We start from the raw sequence: 27,072 nt of genomic DNA on the forward strand, positions 1-27,072 counted from the left end.
GGACAAACATACAGGAGTCCCACAAAATGTTCTAAACGTACTCCTTTCAGATTTGCTTTGACAGCCATCATTCGACAGAAACAGGCAGGCATGAATTATTCCACAAATGTTTGTTTAAATTGTTTCATCATGCAGAATTCAGCTACATGGTTCATGTTTTCTGTGGTGATGGAGATTTTAAAAAAGGGGAACATGCAGATAGTGGAAAGGCTGGAGAATGCAAACAGGAAATATTCAGCTAAATAGCAAGTTTACCCTGCAAACATCTGTTCATTCAGACTACCGAGGACCTAAACTCCTGCAGATCTGCATGCAGTCATGGAGCTCAAGCTCGCTGCTGTCTGATGGTCGGTGAGGTCATCCAACTCTCCCTTCTGCACCACAGAGCAGTTTATCTGTGGAGGGTGAGGTGATAAAAGGTGGATGTAAAGTAACATGGAATTTAATGCACCATTTTTGCTGATGAGTCATTACTTTTTTTAAACAGCAATTTGAACTTATTTGACATCTTTATCATTTTTTTTTACAGCTACTTATTTTTGGAGTGAAATTGGGCCTTTGTGAACAGATCCCGTCTGTAGAAGGCTGACAGCCTGAGAAACCTGTCATATCCCAAAATATGCCTCACTTAAATATCCCCTTAATGACACAATCATTTCCTAAATTGCCTACAAGACTCAGTAAGAGACATTAAATTAGCCCCTGAAAGGTTTTTTTAAAGAAAATTTACTCGAATTCAAAAAGGGTTCAAGTGATTTTCTGCAGAGTTTCTGGAAGCTCGTCTTCTCTGGGGCTTCCAGATGGGCTTCGTGGTAATTGGTACTTGATCAGAAATAGCTTTGAATGAAAAGAAAGCTGGTCACTCATGTGTTTGGCACATGTAGGAGGCACAGCTGTTGGTCATGAAAGGAAAAGAGGCTCCGATAGCAGCCATCAAACACTCCCAAGCAAGAAACAGAAACTTGATTTGCAGTTCGATTTGACTGACACCTCCTACTAAAGGGACCGTGCACTGTGTCTATTCTCAGATGAGATGCTTTGGCCTAATGAAGCAGAGCTCCTGTTCAGGAAACACATCCAGAATGAAACAGTAGAGTGGCGTCGTGCAAAGTTTTTCTTTGAACATTGACTGCTCTTTTTTTTTTTTTTAACTCATTTTCAGTTGGGTTTTTGTTACTGATCTCTTTCAGAGGAATGTGTTTTTGTTTGTTAGGCCACTTAACACTACCTTATGGAACATCCAAGAATTAAGAATGCACCGAATTCAAGGGATGAACCAGTGTTGTGTCTACACATAACCAACAACTTAGCAAAGAACCAACATCAAATTTCCTCTTTTGCCACTTTGTTATTAGCAACATGTCCCAAAGACACATAATTTATTCCACTTTCTTTAGTTGAACAAACAAAAAGACCAAACATAACTGTTTGACAGACATGAAATAGCATTTTGACACCAACAAGGTGATTCTCAAAGAGCTTTTAGAAGAAAAGTAGGCCGATTTTATTGCATCTATGAAAGATGCTTAAAATAAAGTTTAACAGACATGAAATAGTATTTTTGTGACTACAAGATGATTCCCAAAGAGTTGATAGTTCAAAACTTGGCATATCTCAGCATGGTGTGCAGTGTGTCCTTAAAACATTTGAGGAAAGTGGACAAGTGGAGGACAAAATAAGTGTCAGGCTTAAAAAAAAATATCTACAGCAGATGAACAGGATCTGAAAGTGTTGTTCTTAAGAAAGAGGAAAAGAAAATCCAGCAAAGACCTGACACAAGAGCTGAGAGATGCATCTGGGCCTTCAGCTGATCCATCTGCTGTTCACTGAGGCCTCATCAGAAATGGGCTCCATGGAAGGGTGGCTGTCAAGAAGCCGTTCTTAAGGAAGGGAAACTGGGAGAAAAGGCTGAGCTGTGCCAAAGGACACAAGAAGTGGACTGAAAATCAGTGGCAGCAGGTCTGATGGAGGGATGAATCCTCCCCAGAGCCCAGAGCTCAACATTACTGAAGCAGTGTGGGATCATGTTGGCAGAGAACGGAACAAAAGGCAGCCGACATCCAAAGAAGAGCTTTGGGATGTCCTTCAAGAAGCCTGGAGAACTATTCCTGAAGACTCCTTACAGAAAGGACAGAAAGCTCGTCTGAGAGGGTTCAGGCTGTGTTGGGGGAGAAAGGAGCTCAGAGCAGATATTCACTTTCAAGCTTGTAAGAATTTTACAAACTGTTTTTCTTTCATGTATTGTAATTCCATTTATGTTTGCGTTTGAAAAAAAAAATTGAAATCGTTTGCCCCAGTTTATAAAGAAATGGGGAAGAGAAAAACTTTTGCACTGTAAATGATGTGTAAAATGTGGCAGAAATTATATGCTATGTTGTGTATTGTAGTTATTAAGTTGGTTTTCTTGGCCCAATTAACTTCTGCAACATAAAAAAATAGATCTTCAAGTCATTTCATTAAAAAGAAGCAGGGTAAGAACTTAACCGTCTCTCATCTTAACTTGATTTTCTTTTGTTTTCTTCCATATTCCGAGCAACATCCCTAAAAATTGTTCCTTCAGACACATTTGATGAGAGGTGGGATAACGGGGGCAATAAGTTACAGCTGAGAGCAAGAGGCAGCTTCACATTCATGCCCACACTGCTTCTACTCTCATAACAAAACAGCCCAACAAGAATCACTATGGAGAATGACAAAAATACTTTATTCACTATAAATTAGATACATTTTCGTTTAACTCAAATGCACAAGTAAAAAATGTTTGATTTATAAAAAGGATGTTTTCATCCCAAAAGGTATTTAATCTTCTTCTGTGCATCGACCTTTGAAATTGTTTATATTTTTTTTTAAGATTCCACTTCTGCTTTTTGCCTTTATTTCTGTATTTTCTCTTAGTAATGTAGTGTTTTTAGATGGGCAGCACAGCCAGCTTTTTGTCATACATTATTAAAAAGTACATCATACATGATAACAAAGGAATGGTTTTTTCTGTTTCGCTGACCTCAGCAATCTTACTTTAGAGTGAGGTTCATACCGACCCACCCAATTATATAAACAGATACAGAAGTATTCCAGTGAAAGAAAAAAAAAAAATCAAACAAAGAAATGTTCTGAATAAGAGTCAGAAATGTAGCGTTAAATAAAAAATTCATTTAAATGAAGATTTTCCATTATTCAAACTATGCTTTTCAGTTACATTTTTAATCAATTTTTGGCCTTCATAGCGTGGCAGTGATGAGAGTAAAATGTAAAAAGATGCAACGATCAAAACTTCAACTGCCACTTTTTCCTCATCAGTGTGCTGAATTTTAATGTCCTTGTCACATCGAGGTCTGTTGGAACTATCAAATAATCGATTAAAATCATTTTCACCAAGTGATCATTCTGCACGATTGCTTTAATTGTATGCATTAACCTGTATAATACCTGGATGAAAAAACAACATTTCCGTTCATTTGTACTCCTTTCTTATGAGAATAATGGATTATTCAGGCACTTAAATTCTGATGAGCATCGACTGATATGATGAGGATTTAGTTTTAAGACCACAGCTCCCCTTTTGATTTTCAGAAAAAGGACAACCCGGTAACATTTCTCAGACCTTTGGCTAAATGGTAGTCAACAGTGATGATGCAATTCATCAAAAACTACAGCTTACAAGATGATTTAAACATTAAATCACAATAAAATACCACCTCAGGTTTACGGTCATGTTAAAACTGGGATCTTTACTGGGATGCTATATCCAGCATGCTTTTATATGTGAAGACTAAAACAACCTGCCGATCGACATAAGGAATGTGATGAGTCAGCGTTCGAACACAGTCTACATTATGAAATTACTACCAACAGCTGATGGTTGTTGGTAGTAATGTCTGTCTGAGCTGCCTGACTTGCCACCATTCAACTGAAGTATTTTAAATGGACAGTTTGTGACCGATGTTTTTTGCCGAGTCTGTGTTGACAACATAACTCGTCGTGATCACAATCATTTATGAAAACAGCATCAACTCCAAAGAAAAAAAAAAATCCTCTGCCACGTGATGGATATCAGTCTGCACACGGACCCGTCAACATGATGTACTGACTTCTTAGAATGATCTCCTGCTCAGTAACGCGGCACCGCAGTAAAACATGGTGTCTGCCTCGCTTCATGCCGAGTGTCTGTCTCTGCTGTTGATTTATAGAGAAGCAGCTTAATCCTTTTTTCTTTTTTTCTTTTTTCCCTTCACCGATGCCCGAAAGGAAAACTAATTCAGCTTCTGACCCCTGGAACGATGTGATGAGCTGTTCATCATTTACCACTTTGATGCATTTCCACCAGTTTCTCTTGGTTGCATTACTGTGGTGTCCATCACAGGCAATAAATTCCACGGCTTCATTTGCTGAAGGAGTCTTTAACAAGAGATCTTTTACATTTTCAGATAATATCAAGATAAGGTCAGGGTCGAATAGAAATTATTTTTTTTTTTTTTAAAAAAGAGACCATTTCCCAACATTTATGTCCGCCCAAACATGCAGGAGATTCCCTTGCAAACATCTTTTAGATGACATTTACAGCTGGGAATTTTTTTTATTGAGGAAAGATGATCCGATTCAAACGATAAAACTTGACAGGCATTCAAGTTTAGCTTCCGTTTTCTGTCCAGGATAATATGCAGGAACTCTTACTTTCCCAGGTTCTGCATTTCATGGACGGTGATGCTGTGAACCAGGTAAAGTTCATACGAGACTGATGGCAGAGAGATTGAATTTCCAGACCAACATTCAGGCAGCAACAAAGGATGAGCAAAAGATTTTAGTCCTAAATGTTAAATCCAGTGAGAGGAGAGCTGAGAATGTTTTTTTAAAGCTTGGTGGAAACTGTACAGTACCTTTGCTTTTTCCATCATTTCCAATGGTTGTCATGGCAATGGAGACTTTTTGAATGTTACATTTGTAATATTACCTTGGCCCTCTATTATGACACGCTTTCCTCCCATTCCTCTCACTAAGACAGAATTTTCCACCCTCAGTCACAAAAAGATGCTGACAGTGAATTCTGGATGTAAACAGGCACAGACACAGAACTACTGTATAAACCCTCATAGGGATACTCACAACTCACTGAGACAAATAACAACATTTTCACACAGGCAGCAAACACGAGACATTATCATACTCAGTGTGTTTGAATGAACTGCAAACCGATATGATGAACACTCATGCACAACAGACACATCAACACCAAAAAGCATTTTAGTTGCTGCCTCAATTCAGCTTTAAAGTCTGTCCGAAGCAGACGAGAGGAAGCAAAAAGAAAAAATATATAAAAAAAATTAAAAAAGGCAGGAGCATCATGGGAGCCTTCTCAATCCTTTTTAACAATTTTAAACCATTAAGTTAGTCAAACCTAACTTTGAGCAACGCAGTTTTGCTTCTTTGAAATACGTCCGACATGAAATTCATACTGAATCTGATCCAAAACATTTTTTATTTTTCATGCACATCATTCATTCACTATGATGTTGATATATACGTGCATTACACAGCCTGGTCTAATGGAGAGGCGTTTCCACAGGGTGAGAGAAGGGCCATTTTGCTTAAACCAACAGATGTTTATAATTAAAGCCCATCTCATACATTTCATAAAGACCTCGGGAAATCGTTTCAACATGTTAGAAAGGGACACAATATGTCTCCTTTGAATTCATAAAAACATTCAGCTGCGTCTCTGAGAAATTGTGAAAGAGCCTAAAAATATTTTGGATCTGTAGATCACCTAACACACACACTTACTAAAGCGTGACACACAGTTCACAATTCTTGCGTCGGTGTGTCATTTTCTTCACATTAACAATATGATTCATATTCAACAACATTATGTAATAGCCTGACAGACTGTACAAAAACATATTTACTGGCAGAAATAAATCTGAAATTCTTTCAGGTAGGTGGTCTCCAGAATTGTTACATCCTTGTATTAAAATATAACTCCTAAAACAGACTTTTTTTCAGCAAACTTCTGTCTTCCAAACAAACCAGTACTTTGGATTTACTGAATTCACACATCTTAAAAACCTTTCAAAGCCACAGATCCAATCAAATCAAACTTTATTCATATAGCACTTTTCTTACAAACAAGCAGCACAATGTGCTTTACATAATAAAATCAACAATGAAATCAATTCATGCATTAACTCACACACAACATCACACCGACAACATCACTGCACACATACCACCCCCCACCCCCAGCATGAGCAACATCAATATATCAACAACTATAAACATCAACATCTGGCTTGACGCTGAAGTGAGGAAACGGTATCTTGGAAATCTGTCCACACCGGGAGCCAGCCCACCAATGATCACAGAGGCCGCCACCACGGGGAACCGCCCAGATCAGGGCAGGCCGGCGTCCACACCACAGCCAGGGCTGCAGTGCAGGATCCCCCAGCCACCCCGAACCAGGGCGATCCCGACAGCAATGACCCCACAGACTGAGTGGGCACAGTCCCCGGTGTGGAAGATCCCCATGAGGAAAAACACTGGATAAATAAGTATAAAATAAGTATATAATGAAATAATTAAAAGATAAATATTGAAAATGATGGATGAATAGATTGAAATAAACTAAACTAAACAAAAACAAACTAAATAAATAAATAAATGAAATTACAGCTGTAAGCTAAACTAAAATGGCAGGTCTTGAGCCTCTTTTTGAAAACATCAACAGTCTCTGCAGCCCTGAGGTTCTCTGGTAGGCTGTTCCACAGATCAGGTCCATAAGAGTGGAACGACGTCTCTCCATGAGTTTTTGTTCGAACTTTAGGAACAACTAAAAGGCCGGTACCAGAGGACCTCAGGGTCCGCGAGGGCTTATAATTTAAAAGCAAATCAGATAGGTAAGAAGGCCCAAGACCATTAAGTTTTGTAGTTTTGGTAAAATCATCTCTCGCGTGTCTTCAGGACCGATCATTAAAACTTCAGTCTTGCCCTGGTTGAGCTGTAATAAATTTTCTGCCATCCATGACTTTATATCTGAAATACAGTTTAAAAGAATGTTAACTGGTTCTAGGTCGTCAGGAGACACTGCGAGGTAAAGCTGTGTATCATCAGCATAGCTGTGAAAACCAATGCCATGTCTCCTGATGACATCCCCAAGTGGCAACATGTACAGATTAAAAAGCAATGGGCCTAAAATTGATCCTTGGGGAACCCAAAACTTAATTTTTATGAATTTGAGCGAGAGAGAGAGAGAGAGAGAGAGAGAGAGAGAGAGAGAGAGATATCGAGACAAAGAGAGATAGAAACAGATGACTTTATTAATCCCTTTGGGAGGTTCTCTGAGGGAAATTGAAATCTCCATCTCACTCACGCTCAGCACTGTTATATACAGAAATGTGCAAAGGACACAAAAGCAGAAAACACCCAACACCAGCACCCTTATAAAGATAATAATGATAATAATAATAATAATAATAATAATAATGTTATAATAGTAGTATACTAGTAATAGCAATGAAAATAGTAATAATAGTAATAATGATGATAATAATGAATAATAAATACTAATATGTACATAAATTTAAGTATAAAGTAAGATTAAAATTATTAAAGGAAGATTATTGCACACCAGAGAGATTATTGCTGATAAAAGGGCTGTCTCTGTACTGTGGTTCTTCCTAAAACCAGACTGATGTTTCTCAAAAACATTGTGTTTGTTTAAAAACTCATTTAAAGGAATACTATGTAACATTTCTACCTTAAAATAACAGCTTGAAAAAAATTGTGCGGCTAGAATGAGTTTTAATATTACGATTGGCCTGTCTCCTATGCCCTACAGGGGTCTGAGTTGGAAAAACTGCGCTATGTAACTTTGCTGGACCGGCCCGGGAGCTGAGCGGAAGTACTTCGACTTGCTTTCTGGCACACCTACCGCAAAAACAAATAGACCCCTCTCACGCTCCCAGGTACATTTGATTACTCTTACCTTCTCGGTCAACATAGCTTGCACCTTCTGACTCCTCGCCGGTTTGTCAACAAACGTGAAACGTGAAAGTGAAAGGGTGTTGTATTTACGACAGTGTAACTGTACATTACCTCCAAGCCTGTAGGGGGAGCTCCATAGTGGGCTTTTTGAGAAGTTACATTGTATTGCTTTAATTGAATAAAAACTACTTTTTCTATAATTTTACTTAAAAACGATGATATCTGTTTTGAGGGTGCACTCGTTTTTAGCTTGTTAGCAGGAAAAGCGGATGATTGAATGACAGACCTAGTTGCTCCGGACTCAACTAAGAAAGAAATAGGCTGGCCAGCAACAGTAAGAATCAACGAAGGAAGTCTTTTGCTTTTATCAGCAGACTGCATGTAGCTTCAAAAGGTTTCATTTTTTTCCTTTGCTCTTTGAACACCAAATGCTGCTCGAAAAACAAGCTATCTACCACGAATAAAGCCCAGCCCTTTGCTTAAAGGCTGCAGAGGATAAAAAGAAAGCGGAGAGGAGGAGGCCTGGCAGCAGAAACAACATGTCAGTGAAGGAAAATTGAGAGAGAAAAGAAATGCATGTGAGGGGAAACGGAGGGCAAAATGCGAAAAAAAAATAACTAAACAAACTGAAAACAAATTGCTGTCAAAACAAAAGATTCAGTTTTAGACACCAAGATGATGTCAATGAAAACAGGAAAAGTTTTAACGTCTCTTTTCATTTAAAAGTAACAAATATCAACTTGAACGTCATAATGTGCAGAGGAAAAAAGCAAATTAACCGCATCATTGATCATTTTGACAAAGGTCTCCAGATTATCTTTATGAGGAGTCCAACGATTAAAACATTTGAAGTAACCATAGCTCAGCTGTTTCTGCAGGAAAACTGTCCAGTCAGCAATGTGAAAAACATGATAAACTTTAAACAGATGGATCTTAATTCTGCCCAAAATTGTAAACAAATACTCTTTCCACATGCAGCCATAATGAATTACTTCCATTCAGCCAGCATAAAGATGTCCCTGATGCTAATCCACGCAAGGATGAAGATTTTAAACTGAAATACATATAACCCACCTAGGTGTCTGCAGGTGTCTTCTTTACAGCATACAATTTTTTTAACTGCTCAGTCATTGTAGGTTAGCCTGGCGACGCCATCCTACGTACTTCCGCCCAAAGATTTTGGCTCCGCACATAGTCTGGCCAAATCCCCCTACCTCGGTTCGCTCAGTGTTTTGCCAATCAGCAAACAGTTGCGAGTGGTGACGCAGAACTCACGCGCGGAGTCCATTGTAGTCCATATGATTGTAGTTCAACCGCAGCGGAAATAAACATGGCGACGGAAGAACGCTAGAAGCTATCCATGAAGTTGTCTCAACCCTGGAGAGCATTACACAATTAAAACAAGAGCAAGAGGAATGCCTCGTCAATTTTGTTAGTGGCAAGGATGTCGTAGCTCTCCTTCCAACTGGCTTTGGGAAAAGTTTGATTTATCAAATGGTACCGGTATAATGAAAGCGGATGTGGGAAGCGTGATTCGCGAGCTAGAGCCTCGCGAGAGTAAGCATGAACCTCGGCGCATAACCAACGTCATTTCTAAACATTATGATTGGTTAAGGGAACTCCGTAACTCCAATGAATTTAAGTTGCTGGGTAAGGTCCCACCCTCCATGGAAACGGATTCCTCTTGGGTTTTTCCAGACTGTTTGACGGAGTCAACAGTCGGCTTTCGCCCAGGCTAATTGTAGGTGCAAATCAAGCAATAACATTTCCTCCACTGTGCTTGCACAGTTCTACAATGAGTTTAACAGGAAATGTGCTATTTTCAACAGTAAAATTTGTTCTAGAACTCACTTTTCTGAGTTTGAGTTCTGAGTTTTTTTAATGTAAAAAACTGTGATTCTAAAACATCTCTTAATGTTATTACAGTATAAGACATGTACAGACATAATTTATAATAAAAAAAGCACCTTGTCCTTGTTGTTTGTTACTAAAATCTAAAACACTGAAGCGGAACCTTCAAAGGAGAAATTGCTTTTTTGAATTATTGTGAGATGTTAGACACACTGACGACCAGATCCTCTTTCCTAAGCCTCAGGCAGCTCTTTAGATGAGCATGATGATAATACATAATTCAGTAGTGAAGAAATCATTCTATTGATGTTTAGGGTTTAAGTAAGTGTGGTTTCCATCCTTTCACTCACTAAGGTGGTTCCAGCCGTTGTCGCTGACTTTAATTTATGGACTTGAAAGTGTGATAAATACAGGGGTGATTGATAGATAGATAGATAGATAGATAGATAGATAGATAGATAGATAGATAGATAGATAGATAGATAGATAGATAGATAGATAGATAGATAGATAGATAGATAGATAGATAGATAGATAGATAGATAGATAGATATAGTACTTTCTTCATCCCAATTTGGGAAATTATTTTGTTGCAGCAGCATACAGTATAAAGATATGTAAACAATTAAAGTAAAAACAAGCAAATAGTAAAGTAAAATAAAAATAGTGAATAAACATTAGCTATATACAAATCTACAGTATGAAGAGGTTTTTTTTTGTTGTTGTTGTTTTTTAGGAGAGACTTCAAGCCTATTGAGCTTGAAGTTCTCTTCCAGCCAGAGGGGAGGTGTTGAAGATGGTGATGGCTGCTGGTAGGAAGGATTTCCTGAATCGGTCCTTGTGACAGCGGAGCTGGATGAGCCTGTTTGAAAAGGAGCTCCGCTGTCCAACCAGCAGCTGGTGGAGAGGATGGGTGGGGTTATCCATGATGGATAACAGTTTGTTCAGTGTCCTCCTCTCCACCACAGATTCAAATGAGTCCAGTTTGCAGCCGATGACAGAACCAGCCTTCTCAATAAGTTTATTAAGCCTGCTGGCGTCACCGGCTCTGATGCTGTTCCCCCAGCAGACCACAGCGAAGAAGAGTGCACTGGCAACAACAGACTGATAGAACATCTCCAACATCTTGCTGCACACGTTGAAGGATCTCAGCTTCCTCAGAAAATAGTCGGCTCATCTCCTTCTTGTAGACAGCATCGGTGTTGGTCCTCCAGTTCAGTCCGATGTCTAGGTGCACTCCCAGGTACTTGTAGTCCTCTACCACTGCAACGTCCTGTCCCAGAACGCACAGAGGCTTTGGAGCCGTCCTCCACTTCACTGAGCCAATTTTCCCAATTAAACTGACTTATAACAATGATAACAAAACCAAAATGAAATGTTATCTAGTTGAGTAAATCATCTATATGGAGGTATAATCTCAAAAAAAAAAAAAAAAAAAAAATCAACATTTGTGGGCTGCTGGGTAGTTCAACAGGTTGAGCACGTGCTCCGTGTACAGAGGTTTTAAATCCTCATCACAGTTGGCCCCGGTTCAAGTCCTGAGCTGGGGGCGGGGAGGTGGCCAACAACACTGACCCAGATCACTTCAGCGAGTGGCTCAGAGTAACCCAAGTCCATAAAATTAACCGAGCTTTCCACCACTAAGTTCCAACTTCGTTACAACCGCTGACCAATAGGAGGCCGTTTCTACGTCCGCTTCCCACCAAAAGGAGCGAGAGCAAATTGCCAACAAGCTGAATTCTCTCTACGGTTAAACAGAAGGCAGGTTTATAAAAAAGGAGCATTTTGATGATCCACTGTGAGCATGAAAAATGTATAAGTTAAAGCTGAACTTACTTCTTTTTCCCATTATAAATATTAATTGAACCATAAGAACAATCTTAGTTTGAACAGCAAAATTGATAAACTTTCATACCAACAAAGGCTGTTTAAATATGACAGCTCAACCTTTGCACTGCACATTTCTGTGCTTGGCTGCTCAGATGCTTTAAATCTGCTTCAGGACTACACCACCTGTGTGAGTTTTCAAGTGATAATTCAAACTCCAGCTTTGAGTGAAAATTTTCCCACAGAAGTGGCAAGTATAACGCTCATCCACTGTGTGAGTTCGCAGGTGAAAAGTCAAATGAGAATTACGTTTGAAACTTTTCCCACATATTTTACAAGCCTCTCACCTGTGTGAGTGTTTAAGTGGTTAGTAAATGTTCTAATATTCTGTAGCATTTACTGGTTTTCCCCTTAAAGCAATAAAGCCGAGCTGCCTGCTGAGCCCAGTCTGCAGTGCATCATTTCAGCAGGATCAAGTTTAAAGTGGAATTGAAAAAGAAGCGTTGCGTAACTTTGATGAACATAATCTTTGTCACAATGCTCTATAAAAGGCAAACACTGGGGGGGTCACCATTTCATTTGCCCAGAAGTTACTACAATGATCCTCTTGGACACATTTTTGTGATGATTTGAATATTTGGTTTAGTCTGTGCGTGGCAGGGAGATTGAGATGAGGCCTGATGGATTGGCAATCCTGTAGAGGTTGTGGATTACAGAACGTGCACGTGTGAGTGTGTGAGGGGGATAAGAAAAAATCTGAACCAGTTTTTCATTTACAGCTGATGTTACGCAATGACCATCGGGCCCTCTGTTCTATAAGGCCTACCAAAATTACTGAGGTGAGCTGTGTTTTCTTTTCAGAACATTTTCAATTAACTCAGACACTGAAGTCACATTATACTCTTATCTTACTATTATCTTCACAGTCACATTGTCACAATTCAGGCATGAAGCATTTTTTTTTAATTTTTTTATATCAATCAGAGACATGAAACAAATTATTCTTTTTTTTAGAAAGTGTTTATCTTGAAATCCACTGGAAGCGCTGAAAGCGCTCACACGCGACTTCCTTTGTTAACTATCCGAAAACAAAAACGCTTTAAAGGAGTTTCCTTAGGTTTTAATGAAAAAAATGTGACATGCTTGGGTCAAAATACGAAAGAGATACAGCACTATTCAGCTCCATAAAGCCTTGGCTTGTTCTTCGGAACATATGGTTGCATGCACGCAGCTCAACTCGGACATTTCATTCATTTCATCCACCGTCCTTGTTCCAGCATACAATCGTGGGATTGAGTTATTGACTGAAGCATGAAAAAAAAAGGTGTTTAGCAGTCTGACAAAAGAATGACAGCAGCTTTATTGGGAAATCAGATGGAAGTTGAAGCATGTACACAGGGACAAGGCCCATTTGAGTCTACTTGAGCGTATAAATGCAGGAACCAGGTGCGTCATTCCAGCTTGTAAAAGCTTGGCTTTGTCGGTTGGACAAACATGTTTACTGTTCTGGGTTTGGTCTGACTAACAACAACAATTTTTTTGTACTGTCTTGTAAACATGCTTGGCGGTTTTTTTCCAACTATGTTCTACTTGAATTTGTAATGATGGCTTCTTGTGCTGCGATGGTGCATTGAATAACACGTGGGAAATCAGAATCAGAAACTTCCGACTGAGGGAAAAAAGTTAAGAGCACTAATTAGAAGTAAAATATTCAAGTGGGGACACAAAACATCAAACAAAATACTGGTAAAGTATTATTAAGTCATTTATCTAAGTTATGAGAACTATGTAACTGCTGATGAGACGTTTTTGTCAGCTGCAAGCTTCTCATTTCTCTCATTTTCCTCCTCACACTTCTGTCCTCCTACTTGAGACCCAGAAATCATTTACAGCTAAATATTTTAAAGGATGTCAAGTCCTGAATTACACCCAGAAGGTTTGATGGAGAAGCTGTAAGCATAGATAAAACAGTGCATCTGTGCCAAGGTTTTTTCTGGCATCAGCGACATGCAGTTGTGTCACATTTAGCTGACAGATGTAAAATTACGCTCTGAAGAAAGGGCGTCTCATTTTATTCACTGCCTCTTAAGACTGCTTGCATCTGTGGTGGGAGGGACTAAGAGAGGAGGAATCAAGTGCTCACCGGTCACAGTGTCCCACCTTTGCCTTAGGTTGTCAGAAAGTTTGGCTAAATTCCAGGTGTCACCAGAACAGCCAGACAGCTGCAGCTCTCAGGCAACAATCACACAGACGCGATGCTTTAATGCTCAACGTAGGCCTGATGCTTGGAATCATAGCGGCCATCAGTCACAACATCAGACGCACAATTAGTCAGGCAATTTGATTGGTTGGCTGCTTGGAAAAGCTGAACTGTTCTCAACTTTCCACAGCAAAGCAACAACAACAAGTAGTTATTTAACTACCATTTTAAACGTTTTTGTCATTTGCACAGTCCTGTTGGGGTGAAGTTTTGTCCATTTATTTTATAGATATTTTCTAAACTAAAATGTTAAAAAAAAAAAAAAAGAAGAAATCCAAATATCTATATTTCATCTGACACTATGCAGCTGTATGACTGACGGAAACTTATTCTTCTTGTTTGCATGCATTACTTCCACAGCTGCGTTTTGTTGCGCCGGAGATGAAACCTGGAAGGATTCTAAGTGATTGCAGTCTTTAAATAAAAGTATTTGTGACATCATATGTGCAGGAATGAAGTTTAAACTCAACATTTAGTCTAAAACACATGTGAATCACAGTGCATATCACCCAGCCTCACTTTTAGTTTGCTTTAGATGTTTGCAGTTTGACAGAGCAGTTGGATTGGGCCTGGCTGCACACAGATTAACCTTGATTAAATCAGAAAAAGGCTGATTATTTCTTTATCTTCTTTTTTTTTTATACACACACACACAACAGTGCAGCAGGTGGCCTTACATGTAACTGCAAACTAAGTATCTCTAGTCATCTGAAGCCTCTTAGATCAGTCCTCCAGTGCAGTCTTAGAACTACAGCCTGAGATATACAGCAAGTCATTATGTCAGTCAGTTCATCACCATCACATCTGTAAACTCTCATGACCCCAACATTCATTTCAAGACATTTCATACAGCCACGAGAGGCTTAACTCATTTAAGCCTCTAACCTCTAACAAAAAAGACTAAAGTGAGGAAGTAAAGTCGAGTTTGGTCATTCACCATTTCATCAAACTGACGCACTTCATCAATCCGGTACAGACACAGAGGCACAGGACATTTCTGTGCGTGAGTGGCCCACGGTTTGTGGCACACTGACCCAAATAGCAGAGTTGAGACTCAACAATTTCTTTCTTAATTCCGTTTTCTGGCAACACTGGTAGCACTACTTAAGGCGGGAAGCACCAGTGGCTTCAATCATCCCGGAATGATGTTTGGATGGAACAAAATGATATGAATCAAAGCAAACACTGGCGGGGCTACAAGTAAAAAAGATGCAAACATGTAATGCAATCTTATTATGACTGCCAATGACAAAGCTTAAACTAATCATTTAGGACTAACACAGAGAGGAAGCAAAACATGCGCGCTAATCTCCGCGCACGTTGCAAATAACCAACAGCCTGCATCCTAATGGCTGCGAGAGAGAGAGAAAAACAGCAGCCCACAGGTTAGAACTGTGAACACCACATTAGGCTGTAAAAAAGCCCGCAGGTCTGAGGGAATTTTAAAGCATCCTCACCTCATACAGAGGAGGGGGGGCCTTGTCTGGAAGTGTGCATCCCAGTAATTCAGCCAGGAACTTTGCCATATAGAGGTGAGAAGTGCGACGTATTCCTGAAACGAAGAAGCTCTGTCAGCAGGAGAGTCCTCTTTCTGTCCGCCTCGTCAACTTCTGTGCGGCGCTTGAGGACCCGGCGCGCATCCCCGCCTTCCTCACTGACAGCGCCCAGAACAGCTGGATAAGAGGAGCAGGATTCCGCGAGGCGCAGCGCAGGTTTGCAGGATGTTGTTGAGTTGTGGCACCATCAGCAGCAGCTGTGTGAAGGGCGGCAGGTGGGGCCCTGCAAAGGAGAGGTGGGCGGGCCGACGAGAAGCCGGTTGCTTTTCAGCGACCGCTGTACCCCCCCAGATGGAATGGAGAGTGAAGCTCCTCACGTTTCATTGATATGCAGTGGCAAGGCAAGGCAAGGCAATTTTATTTGTAGAGCACGATTCGTACACAAGGCAATTCAAAGTGCTTTACAGCTACATAAAATCACAAGAAGGCAATAAAATCATTAAGAAAAACAAAACAAAAAACATAAAAAATAATCATTAATTGATTAATTTAAAAGTGAAGAGTGCAGATAAAACACTTTCAGGTGTCATATGCACAGCTAAATAGAACTGTTTTCAGCCTGTCTCACATCTTCTGGAAGACTGTTCCAGATGTTAGGAGCATCAAACTGAAACGCAGCCTCAGCTTGTTTAGTCCTGACTCTGGGCACCAGCAGGAGACCCCTCCCTGAGGTTCTCAGAGCCCGAGTTGGTTCATGTGGCTCTAACATGTCAGAGATGCACTTTGGCGCTCGACCATGAAGAGACACAAGCAGAGCTGTTTTAAAGTCTATTCTCTGAATAGTGACCCAAATGGACAAATAAAAACAGATTTTGATGTGGTGTTACGATTATTTCCTTCCCTCGAAGTTTGAAGAAAGCTTAGACCCATAGAACTGTGCAAAAAAAACAACTTAGTTGCCAACACACTGCTGTTACATGTCTATCAGAGGGGATATTTAAAGGCATAGTTCGCCTCTTTTGACATGAAGCTGTATGACATCCCATATTATCAATATCATTTATGAACATTGACTTTCCCCCTGCTGCGTCCTGTGAGCGAGTTCCAGCCTCGTTTTGGCGTTGACGAAGGTAGTCCGCCAAGCGATGTGAGGTCTGACTTTTTCTGGAGGGACGATTTTGTGATCCAAATGTATTACTCATTTGAACGCATATTGTTTTGAGAAGCAAGACGCTTTATTTTTTGGCCCCAGCCAACTAGCCGGACTACCTTCATCAACACCAAAACGAGGCTGGAACTCGGCTCACAGGACGCAGCGGGGGGTAAGTCAATGTTCATAAATGGTATTGATAATATGGGATGTCATACAGCTTCATGTCTAAAGAGGCGAACTATCCCTCTAAACACTTTTCACAATTTTCTTGACACCAAGTATATACATTTTTCTTTCACAGAAAAAAACACCCTGACTATGATAACAAATTAAACTCTACAAAAATGTCACTAAAATGAATAAAATGGTCTAAAAATATACATTGTGAAACAATACAAGTCTTTTAAAAGGTGGGTAATTATAATCATGTTGCATAAAAAGACTAATGTTAGACATTTGTCACCATGGGCAGACATGAGCTTCTGTGCCTTTCTTTGCTGCAACGTAGCTGAAGAAGCCTCCTTCTCCATTGTTTAATTACTGTGTAAGGGTGTGCAGTGTTGTGCATTGTGTTTACTACAATCAGCTTTGGGGACTTCAGAGCAGTCCCCAGCACAAAGTAAACCTTTATCACTTTGTTCAGCTTCTTTGGGTCACTTTCTTTCATGCTGCTGCCCCAGCAGATGCCTGCAAAGCACTCCACCACACTTACGGAAGATACGCAGCATGTTGCAAACATTGAAGGACTTAAGAACAAGAGCATCCTCTGTTCCTTCTTTTGTTCAGCTTCAGCGTTGCATATTCAGTTCAATCTGTTGTCTGGATGAACACCCAGCTACCTGTAGTCTTCCATCACTACAGCCTCTCCTTTTCTAAATCGTGTTCATTTTCTTACTGGTCCTCCTAAAATCAGCAGCCATCTCCTTTTTCTTGTTCACATTCAAGATGGCACAACAGCAGTTGACCTTAGGAAAAATTCAGTCAAATCTTGAAAGTTTGTTCACATACTTGTAGGTTCCTCCCCCTCCGTCTCTGCTGTGCTTCAGCTCTGCCCCTCAGAGCCCCTCCCTGCAGTAGAAGCTATCCAAAATAACTCTCCATGTGGCGGTGATAAGAGATTCCTCTTGCAGCTCAGACTACTTTTCACCTGGGCACTGTGTATTCTCTCCAATAACATTACAGACACTGGGAGGAACCTTTTTTCACAGACTGTCTGTTTCATGTATCAAGCATGCATTGAGCAAATTTATGCTCAACATTCTTAACCTTGCGAATGGCAACACGCTGTAACAGCCAGAGTATAACAGAGCATTGCCTTCCTTTGTTCTGTCACTTGGTATTACCCTTGTTTCTCCCCTAGTCGACGTCCTTGACTTCAGTAATGTGGACGGTGGTGAAGGCTGCAGGCCACAAACGTTTTTGTCCTTTGTTTATTATTTTGTTGAGAGTTATAGTTTATGCCGTGAGACCTGGCTTGTATGGCCCGTATCTGTGAATAAATGTACACTGTGGAAAATCCCTCCACTCCGTCTCCTGCCTCGCAACTTTATTTCACTCTGGAACTATGCTAATAACATCCGTGGCTAAGCTTCCCTCCGGCTCCACGTTACAATGCACCACAAGTGACATCCCAAAACCGGGTATGCCAGGGGCTGTAGTGTTGTTTCCATCAATCATGCAGAGTAACGTTAGAAAAAAAACAGGAAGAGCGAGAGAGAAAATAAGTAAGCATGTCTGTCTACAGGCATATTTACACTACGTCAAATCCAAAGAAAACATAATGAATGGAAATGTTACAAAGGTAAAAAATGCTGCTTAGAGGTAAAACAGATTGAAACCGTACTTCTTCTACAACTAAGAGAAATACAGTACATCTTGTGTTATTCCTGCCATGTAGTTGGTGAAACCTACTGTTTAGGATTAAGATTTAGTTCAATGTGCCTCAAGCATCGGTATAAACAGTTATGGTGCTGAGTTGACGTCACAATTAGCTTGTGCAAAGACCAATGAGCCAAGCATGTTTGCAGCCTCAGAGTCAGGGTGTAGAGACAGTTGTAGCAAATATGTGAAAAAGTTATTTTAAGTTCTGCTTTAATGATAAACCAAGTTTTCTCATATTTAACCCACTAACAATATTTTTTGGTCTTTTTAACATTATGTAATGTCATTTTGTATTCTACCACATTCTTTACGTGTATTCTGTGCATTTTAAGGTCTTTTGGTGTCATTTTATGGTGTTTAGTGACACGGTCAATTGTTACGCTGGAATTTTGCATGGCAAGGAGTGAAAAAAAGATGGTTAAGATAGGCAGAAAACATAGAAAAGGAAGTTCAACAATATAAAACTACTGATTTATTGACAATTTCATTTTCTTTTGTTTTTCATCTGTCAACTCGGGGCTTCTTGAATAAAAAGGTGAATACACCAAAGCAAAACACACTTTTTAAAATACAGTTGCACTTCACTGTAGTTTTCCATCAGGGTTAAAGAAATGTGTCTATCATTTTTAATGCCAGCAGGCCATCCATCATGAGTAATGAGCAAATTAAACTGTCACTGGTGGTTTTAGGGCTGTGTAGTAGAATATTAACTGAATATTCATGGAGTCACAGGAAACCTCACAGGAAACCTCCAAAAAGGAGGAGCATCTGGAGGGCTGTTGGCATTCACTTTGCATCTTGTTTGGCTATTTCCATAATTTTACTATTATCATGTGAGAAAGTGATGCATATATTTGTCTCATGTTGCTAAATTAGTTTTCATTAAAAAAACCTCACAATTCATTTACAGATTTTGTTCAGTCCCCGGGTCAGGATGCCACAGGAGGTGAAAGATGTTTTGGTTCGTTAAATGTAGAAATATTCTTTATGGAACCAGTATTAACAGCTTCTGTGATTCTTGTACGAATTTTTCCATAAACATGTAAGTCATTTAGTTAAACACGAGGGGGCAATGCTGTAAGTTACGTTGCTCATTGTTCTTTCTCTACAGAAGCGCCTGAAGTGGACCATTAACCTTAAATGTTGTTTTTTCTTTTCCTAATGTATTCTATTTTGCAGTTAAGTGTAGTTGATAGTAGTTTTGTTGAGAACACATGACTGCTTTCATTACAAAATAGTGCAACATATTAGACTTAGTCAGAGTAGCGAAAACTGTATGCAACATAACCCCACAGGAACATTTCCATTTCAGCTGGTGATGCATAAAGTGTATAAATATGTTTAACTCCCACTTTAACAGGAGCATGCACAGAGGGAAATAAAGTAAATAAAACACCCTCATGATACCTGCTACTCATGAGTGGTTTTAGATTTTTTTCCAGCTGGCTAACAAAAGGACATTAACTGACTGTATATAGTGTATCTGGTACTTCTGGAGTCTTTAAATCTAACCAAACCAGGAATTATCACCACAACAGACCTAACTGATCTTACTGTTGTAATTGGGTTTGTAGAACTTCACTTTCAGTTCAACTCATATTTATTCTCAGAAAATATGTTGATTTTACTTTAAAATCGCCGAAAGCAAGTAGAATTTTAATGCTTGTTGTTAATATGCTACCACACTTTGAGTATGTCCTTATTCTGTCAATCTTTCCTTCTTTTTTCTCTCCCCAGCCCCCACCTGTCTCTCATGCCTGTCTCATATCTGCTCTGCAGCATTAGATTCCTCTGTGTTTTGTGTGGAAGTGAGAAAAGTCAAAGGTCGGGCTGCATGATGTCATGATGAACATCTGCACACAACAGTGTTTGAATTTGGTAGTCTTGTGTGAAGTCGGATTTTTGTGAAATGTTCTCCATGCTGTTGTAACAAACAACATCTGAATTGTTAAACGAGAGTATCAAAAACACCTTTTAATTGATTCTTTGTTTGTTTTTTTAATCCCTTCCTTGTACTTTGTTCCTACAAAGAAATTTACCCAAAAACACATGTAGCAGCATGATATGAAGTCAAATATCAGAAAGTAGCAGCAGGGAGAACCTTCTTTTCAATTTGAGCACCAAACATGTGGATATTCTACATGTTTTTAGGCTTGTCTTGCACCTCTGTCACCATTTAGTTTTTTTTAAACATGTAATTTACACTCATTTTGGTTTTTTTGTGTCTCTTTGTGGCATATATGAAATATTTCTTGGATAGGAACAGGGGCCTTCTCAATCCTTGGGCCCGGTTTGCCTGTTCAATAAATGCTGATACATTGTTTTCTCTTCTTCTGTGGTGCACTGTATCATACAAGAGACACAACCTAGTGTTTACTTCTTCAAACACTGGTTTTTAGTTGCCAAAGTTTAAATACAATCTCAATTAAAAAATGACACATGACATGATTAACTAAAACTCCATCCATCCATTTTCTATACCCGCTTAATCCAACAGTCAGGTCGCAGGGGGGCTGGAGCCTATCCCAGCAGTCATCGGGTGAGAGGAGGGCGGGGTGCACCCTGGACAGGCCGCCAGTCCATCACAGAGACAAACGAGATAAACAGCCACACACACACACACACACACACACACACACGCTCACACTCACTCCTAGGGACAATTTTCAGATACAGCAGTTCACCTAACATGCATGTTTTTGGACAGTGGGAGGAAGCCAGAGTACCCAGAGAGAACCCACGCATACACGGGAGAACCTGCAACTCTCTTGCTGTGAGGCGACAGACAGCGCTAACCACCACAACACGTGCAGCCTTAACTAAAACTCTTTCTGACTAATTACTTATTTAACAATGCCAAAATTGCTGAAGCCGTTTAAGTGTGAAAACTCCAGTCCAGTCGCACTAGTTTCCTTTGGAATTAGTGACGGCAGTAGCAGTTAGGCGCTGCCAATCAAATGCATCTTACATTTTTTTTATTATTCTTATTTTATATATATATTGTTTATTCATTTTTATTCATTTTTATTCATATTTGATTTTAATTATTTTTTATTTCTTAGCAGGACATGGAAGAATTTCACTGCACATTGTACTGTGTATGATTGTGTATGTGACAAATAAAACTATCTTGAATCTTGCATCTTATCAACTGATCATCATCAAGTGTGAGCCCCTCTATAAAAGACAAAATGTCTGTTTGTTTGCTGGTCTGGAGCATTCAGGTGTTTGTTAACACGATGCAAAGGAAAGGTGAGCTTGACAAGCTATTGAAAAGTGGGGTGTAGCTAGTTTGCCCCACCCTCTTTCTGCATTTTGGCTTAGATTTTGTCAAATAAATCATGAAACGGTGGTAATAGGTAAGGTTATATTTCCCTAGTTTTAAAACCTGGTAAGAATAAGATTTTTTATGATGTCCTGCAATCTAAAATTTAAGAACTGAAAGAGAGAGTACTTTCTTTTCACATGACAGTATAATAAATGGTACTGTATTATACTGTACACACTTCCTCGAACTCGCATTTGCACAAACTGAAGTTTGCTATTGATAAATATGAAACAGGTGGGTGCACTCCAGTGCTCATTCATCTGCCCCCACAGCTGCTGGGTTTTTGATGAATTGTGGAGCTGGGCACGCTACGTGTTTGTTTTTAGCGTGCACTTGTTTTTCTCATCATGACCCTTTTTTAGGTTTAATGAGATTCTGCTCTACTTGTACTGCGTGTGTAATGGTTTTCGCCACACCAGCGTTGGTAAGACAAATTACAACACAATCGGTGCAAAAAAACGTCACTGAAATTGATGATGATTGAGCTTTTTGTCTCACTCTCTGCATCATGTAACTGTGTCTGTATCCACATTTGTGAAGTCAGTGGTAAAGCTGTGATTGGCCTCCATTTGGCTGGAGAGAATTTCGCTCACTCATTTAAGGACTGTGCACCAAATGATACTAAATAACATTAATGCATAGATTATCCACTCCAAACATCATGTACATATTCCGGGTAAAAGCTTTCACTCTGTCAGTGCAATGTAAATCTCATCAGTATCTGCAAAGGAACATGAAAACATTTTAATTAGGGACTTAAAAGCTGCGAGAACAAAGGGACTCCTCTCCTCTTCCCCTTTCCGTTCAAAAAAAAAAGTTGGTATCAGAAATTAAAGAAGAAAGGAATCAAATCTTATAAGATACTGGGTGACAACATGACAAGTGACATTTCAATATTTCATTTAATAAAATGATCTCATCTCGAATTTGATGGCAAAAACATGTCTCAAAAGTTTGAAAGTGGGCAAAGAAGGCTGGAAATGTAAGTGCTAATAAAAGGAAACAGTTGGAGGGACAGGCTGTCACTAATTAGGTCAACTGGCAACAGATCAGTAACATAATTAGGTATAGAGTACCTTTGAGAGGCAGAGTCTCTCAGAAGATTGACAGAAATTTTGCAATCTGCTTAAAAACTGCTTCCACAAACTGTGAATTCCCTTATATCATTATACTAATAAGGCATGGCTGTCATCTAATACAGCTGTGATGGTGTGGTGTGTCTGTATAAAAACAAAATGACTGAAAGACAAAGAGGAGAGGATCTGGCACTCTGTTAAAAACCTGCATCTCTGGTGTTATGTAGATTCATTAGAGCCTACAGAACTGACAACATATACACCCGGAAAGGCACCATCAGTGCTAAATGATCTAAATGATTTTTTTTTAATTTAGTCATTTATTATTATTATTATTATTGGTTAGTAGTAGTATTTTTATTAGAATTGGTATTATTATTGTTGTTGTTGATTTACAATCATTGTAAATATTAACAATTTTTTGAGCGACTTGACCAATTTGAATATCCCCCATTGGGGGATGAATATATACACAGGTTTTAGAGCAATGTATCCAGGTTATGTCTTTTCCAGGGAAAGCCTTGTATAATTCAGCAAGACAATTATAAACTACATTTAAAAGCATGGCTTCACAGTAGAATTAAATTCAAGATGGGCTAATATTTTTCATTAAATAATAAAATGGTTTTACGTTCTACTGTGATTAATATTGGTTTGTGAGATTTGCAAATCCTTGCATTGTGTTTTTTATCTAAATATTTTTTATTATTAATGGGACACAGGTTTAAATGGAAGAGACTGTCGCTCTGACTGAATTACATCACAGTACACAAACACATGCCGAACCTCCTCCGACCTGGGGTCCACACACATGGACGTCACATTTCAGTTGTTTTTTTTATGAGTGTCCCCATATGTGGACAAAAGTTTGGTTATTACATTTATTGGTTGCTCCTATGAAAACATATCAACATGAGACAAACAAAAGTGAAGACCACAGCTTAGAAAACAAGTGTCAGGGTGTAAAATCACTTCTTGAATAGAAATCCTATGTAGGTCGATCAAACACATACCAAGTCCCACACCACTCTCACATCCACTCACTCTAAAACACTGCCACTGTCTTTGCTCTCTCACACAAACCTCCCTCTGTTCACTGCAGCAGCTGCCTAATGTTGCATCAAAGACCCAGCCGCTCGCAGCAAAGCCTCAGATGGAGAGTTTTTTTTTTCTTTTTATTACATTCTGCATCTCTGATGGAACTTCACAGCGTCGATTGCAACGTGCCAAGCTGCCACTCCATAACCAAACCCGTGAAGTATTTCACAGCTCCTGAGAGTAAGACATGGCGAGACAGAGGGACGAAAATAAAAGAGATGAAATAAAGTGGGGGGGGACTGAGGAGAGGGGAGCAGCCACCGTGACCGTCTGCACTGCAGCACAGCAGACAGGGTGATTTATCTATCAGTTGGCTGGGGCAGCTGAGTTTCCCCATTAGCAAATGAGCCCTAATTCACCCAGACAGCACAAAACACATTTCCTCAAGTCTCGTCATTCTTGACTGTGAGCTTAAAGCCAAGTTTCGGAGCTACTGTCTGAAGCTGCGTTCACAGATGCAGCTCAGATCAACACAGACGTCTGAGAGACATCCTCCCGCTGTGGCCTTTCCTGGCTGTCAGGTGCCAGCATCATGGGAGCAGAATCTGGAGGTAGCCAAGAACAGCCATGACAGGACTTATTCATTTTAATTGGGGTTTTCTTGAGATCATGGGTTGATTAATTTGCTGTCCTAAGAAAACAAATCTTATTTTCTCATGATGAGGGGGGTTATAACATGTGATTCAAGATCTGGGTCCAGGATGAGAAGGTTTTTGTGATATGCTGACGTAACTTACAGTTTAATTTTTTTTTAAAGTTGGAGGGGTGGGGGCATGGGGGATATATGCTTTGCTAAATTAGGTTCAATGACAGTGGTTACTCATGAAACTTTGGTTCTCTGAATCGGTATGCAGACTTTGAACCTCCACGATGAGCTGCTGCCTCTGCTGGTATGTTGCCCCGTCTGTGGTAGTGCTACATTTCAGCTTTGCTCATCACAAAATGAATCAAGCTCTACCTGTTCTCATTATTCCCGTGAAATTTACATAGTCAAAATCAAAAAATCTAATTTATTTGTACAGCACATTTCATGTACAAACAATTCAAAGTGCTTTACATAAAATAAAAGCATTGCATGCATAACATAGAGAGACTAACTTCCTCAAACTCTGCCTTCCTGGGAAGATGTAATGCCGAAAATAAGGCTGAACAGTTAGCTAGCTGGATGCTAGTCTGAGGTAAATGTATTATAGTAGGTTTGTTTATAACATTTAATTTTCAGAGGTGGGGTCATCTTGTGCTTATCTTCCATTTTATAGAGAAATGTGATCTCTGTCCTTAACAGAACATTAATCTAAAAAATGTTTACCTGCCCACCTACTCAACAGTAAAACATAGCTGTGGACACAGTTCCATCAACCTTCACTCAGCATTTCAAGCGGAAATGAGTTTCTCTTGAAACACATTTTCTGTTTGCGCTCATATCTTTGAAGATTAAACATAATTCTATGCAGACAAGCTTGGCGAATTTCAGAATCTCAAAACCCATTTGTGATTTATTCAAACACGTTAATCATAAATGCAAATCAATTCAATTTACAAGTGGAAAACAAAATTTTAAAAGAGCTTTTTACCACAGCAAACCAGCTGTGAAAAGCATGTGATGTACTCTGTAAATTTATAAAATTGTTGTACATGTCAGAGTGCTGAAATGAAGCCGTGCCAGTGCTGTTTTCTTTTTTTTTTCATCCGACATGGTTTTATCCGTTTGTTAGAAAACTAAGAGGCTGATAAAGACCTTCTTATGTTCTTGTCAGAACTGACATATTTCCGACATCAAACGCAGCCAGCCTGACAAACACTTACACGACCACAAACATGTACACAATTCCACTTTCAATTAAACCTGCACCAAGGGGAGCTTGAGTCTTTATCAGAAATTCCCCTCCCGAGATAGTTTCCACCCTGTTAGTAAGATACAGGCAATTTTTGGGGTAATGGTGTGAATTTTAATTGATTCCATGCATTGGCTGACACCAGACGGGTCCCTCATCTCAACTCTGTTCCCCACTGGCTGACAGAGGGACACATGTGTACACGCAAAATATCTCTTTGCAGACGTTTGCAGAAGTGGTTGGATGCAAGAGGACTGTTATTACTCCTTCTGTGCACATAGAGGCTTATGTTTAGATGTTACATCTGCCAACATTCAAATCTGATGCAAGCTTTACGCTTTCAGTTTCAGGGAATGTCAAACAAAATTAAATTAATAATTTTTTCATGTAATTTTACTACAGTTTGAGAACTGAGGAGACGGACTTCTGTAATTTGAGAGCGAAATGTTTAATCACTCTTACGTGATGTTAGATTTATACAACCCAACAGAAACAGAAAGCGTGGGGCCTTCATTGTCTTAATTTTGGTTTAATGAGCACTTGTAACCGTGTGTTGTTTTTTTTTATTCACGTACAATGCGGTTTGACATCATCTTGTTAGAATCAGCGAGACTTTTCTTGGAAAAGAAGAAGAAGATTGGTCCAAAACTTTGAAATAGAGTGTAGCCTTAACGGTAACTTCACAGATATGCAAGTTAACAATACAAAATGCACTAATGCACAAACGTACCATCATGATTTTTTATTTCCTTTTTTAATATCTGTGCCCCGTTGGCAACAGCTAATCTGTCTCCTCTGAGACTCCAAAAGGAACTGCAAGTTTTGATTCCTCAGACCACAGCAGAGCGTTCAGCTTTACTTCAGTGCTGTAGCATTTTTGGGTTTCGTTAAGATGTTCTGTTTTTCTGCTTTTTTTTTCAATGTTTGTGGTTTTAATTTTAATTTGTAGACGTAGTCATGACTTGTGTTTAACTGACAATGATTTCCAGATGTGTTGTTGAGCCCTTGTAGAGATTTAGTGATAAAGCATCCATCCATCCGTCCATTTTCTATGCCTGCTTATTCCAATTTAGGGTCGCGGGGGGGTTGGAGCCTATCCCAGCTGCCACTGGGTGAGAGGCAAGGTACACCCTGGACAGCAATTAACTGAATTCACCAATTAACCTAACATGCATGTTTTTGGACGGTGGGATGAAGCTGGAGTACCCAGAAAGAACACATACACGGGAGAACATACAAACTCCACCGACTCCCAGCCGGAAATCGAACCTGGAAGCCTCTTGCTGTGAGGCC

The 27,072-nt window shown here is 39.6% G+C and overlaps 1 protein-coding gene across 1 annotated transcript in view; it reads right to left on the reverse strand.

Annotated features, from left to right (window-relative positions):
* rasgef1ba (RasGEF domain family, member 1Ba) overlaps positions 1–15,594 on the reverse strand; it is a 121,144-nt gene extending 105,550 nt beyond the window's left edge. The window contains exon 1 of the mRNA XM_075467247.1: positions 15,370–15,594. Within this exon, the coding sequence (XP_075323362.1) occupies positions 15,370–15,438 (69 nt within the window). The 5' untranslated portion in view covers positions 15,439–15,594. The remainder of the gene's footprint in view (positions 1–15,369) is intronic.
* Between the last annotated feature and the right edge of the window lie 11,478 nt (positions 15,595–27,072).

The sequence above is a fragment of the Odontesthes bonariensis genome, chromosome 6 (assembly GCF_027942865.1).
Source record: "Odontesthes bonariensis isolate fOdoBon6 chromosome 6, fOdoBon6.hap1, whole genome shotgun sequence".
NCBI classification, from domain to species: domain Eukaryota; kingdom Metazoa; phylum Chordata; class Actinopteri; order Atheriniformes; family Atherinopsidae; genus Odontesthes; species Odontesthes bonariensis.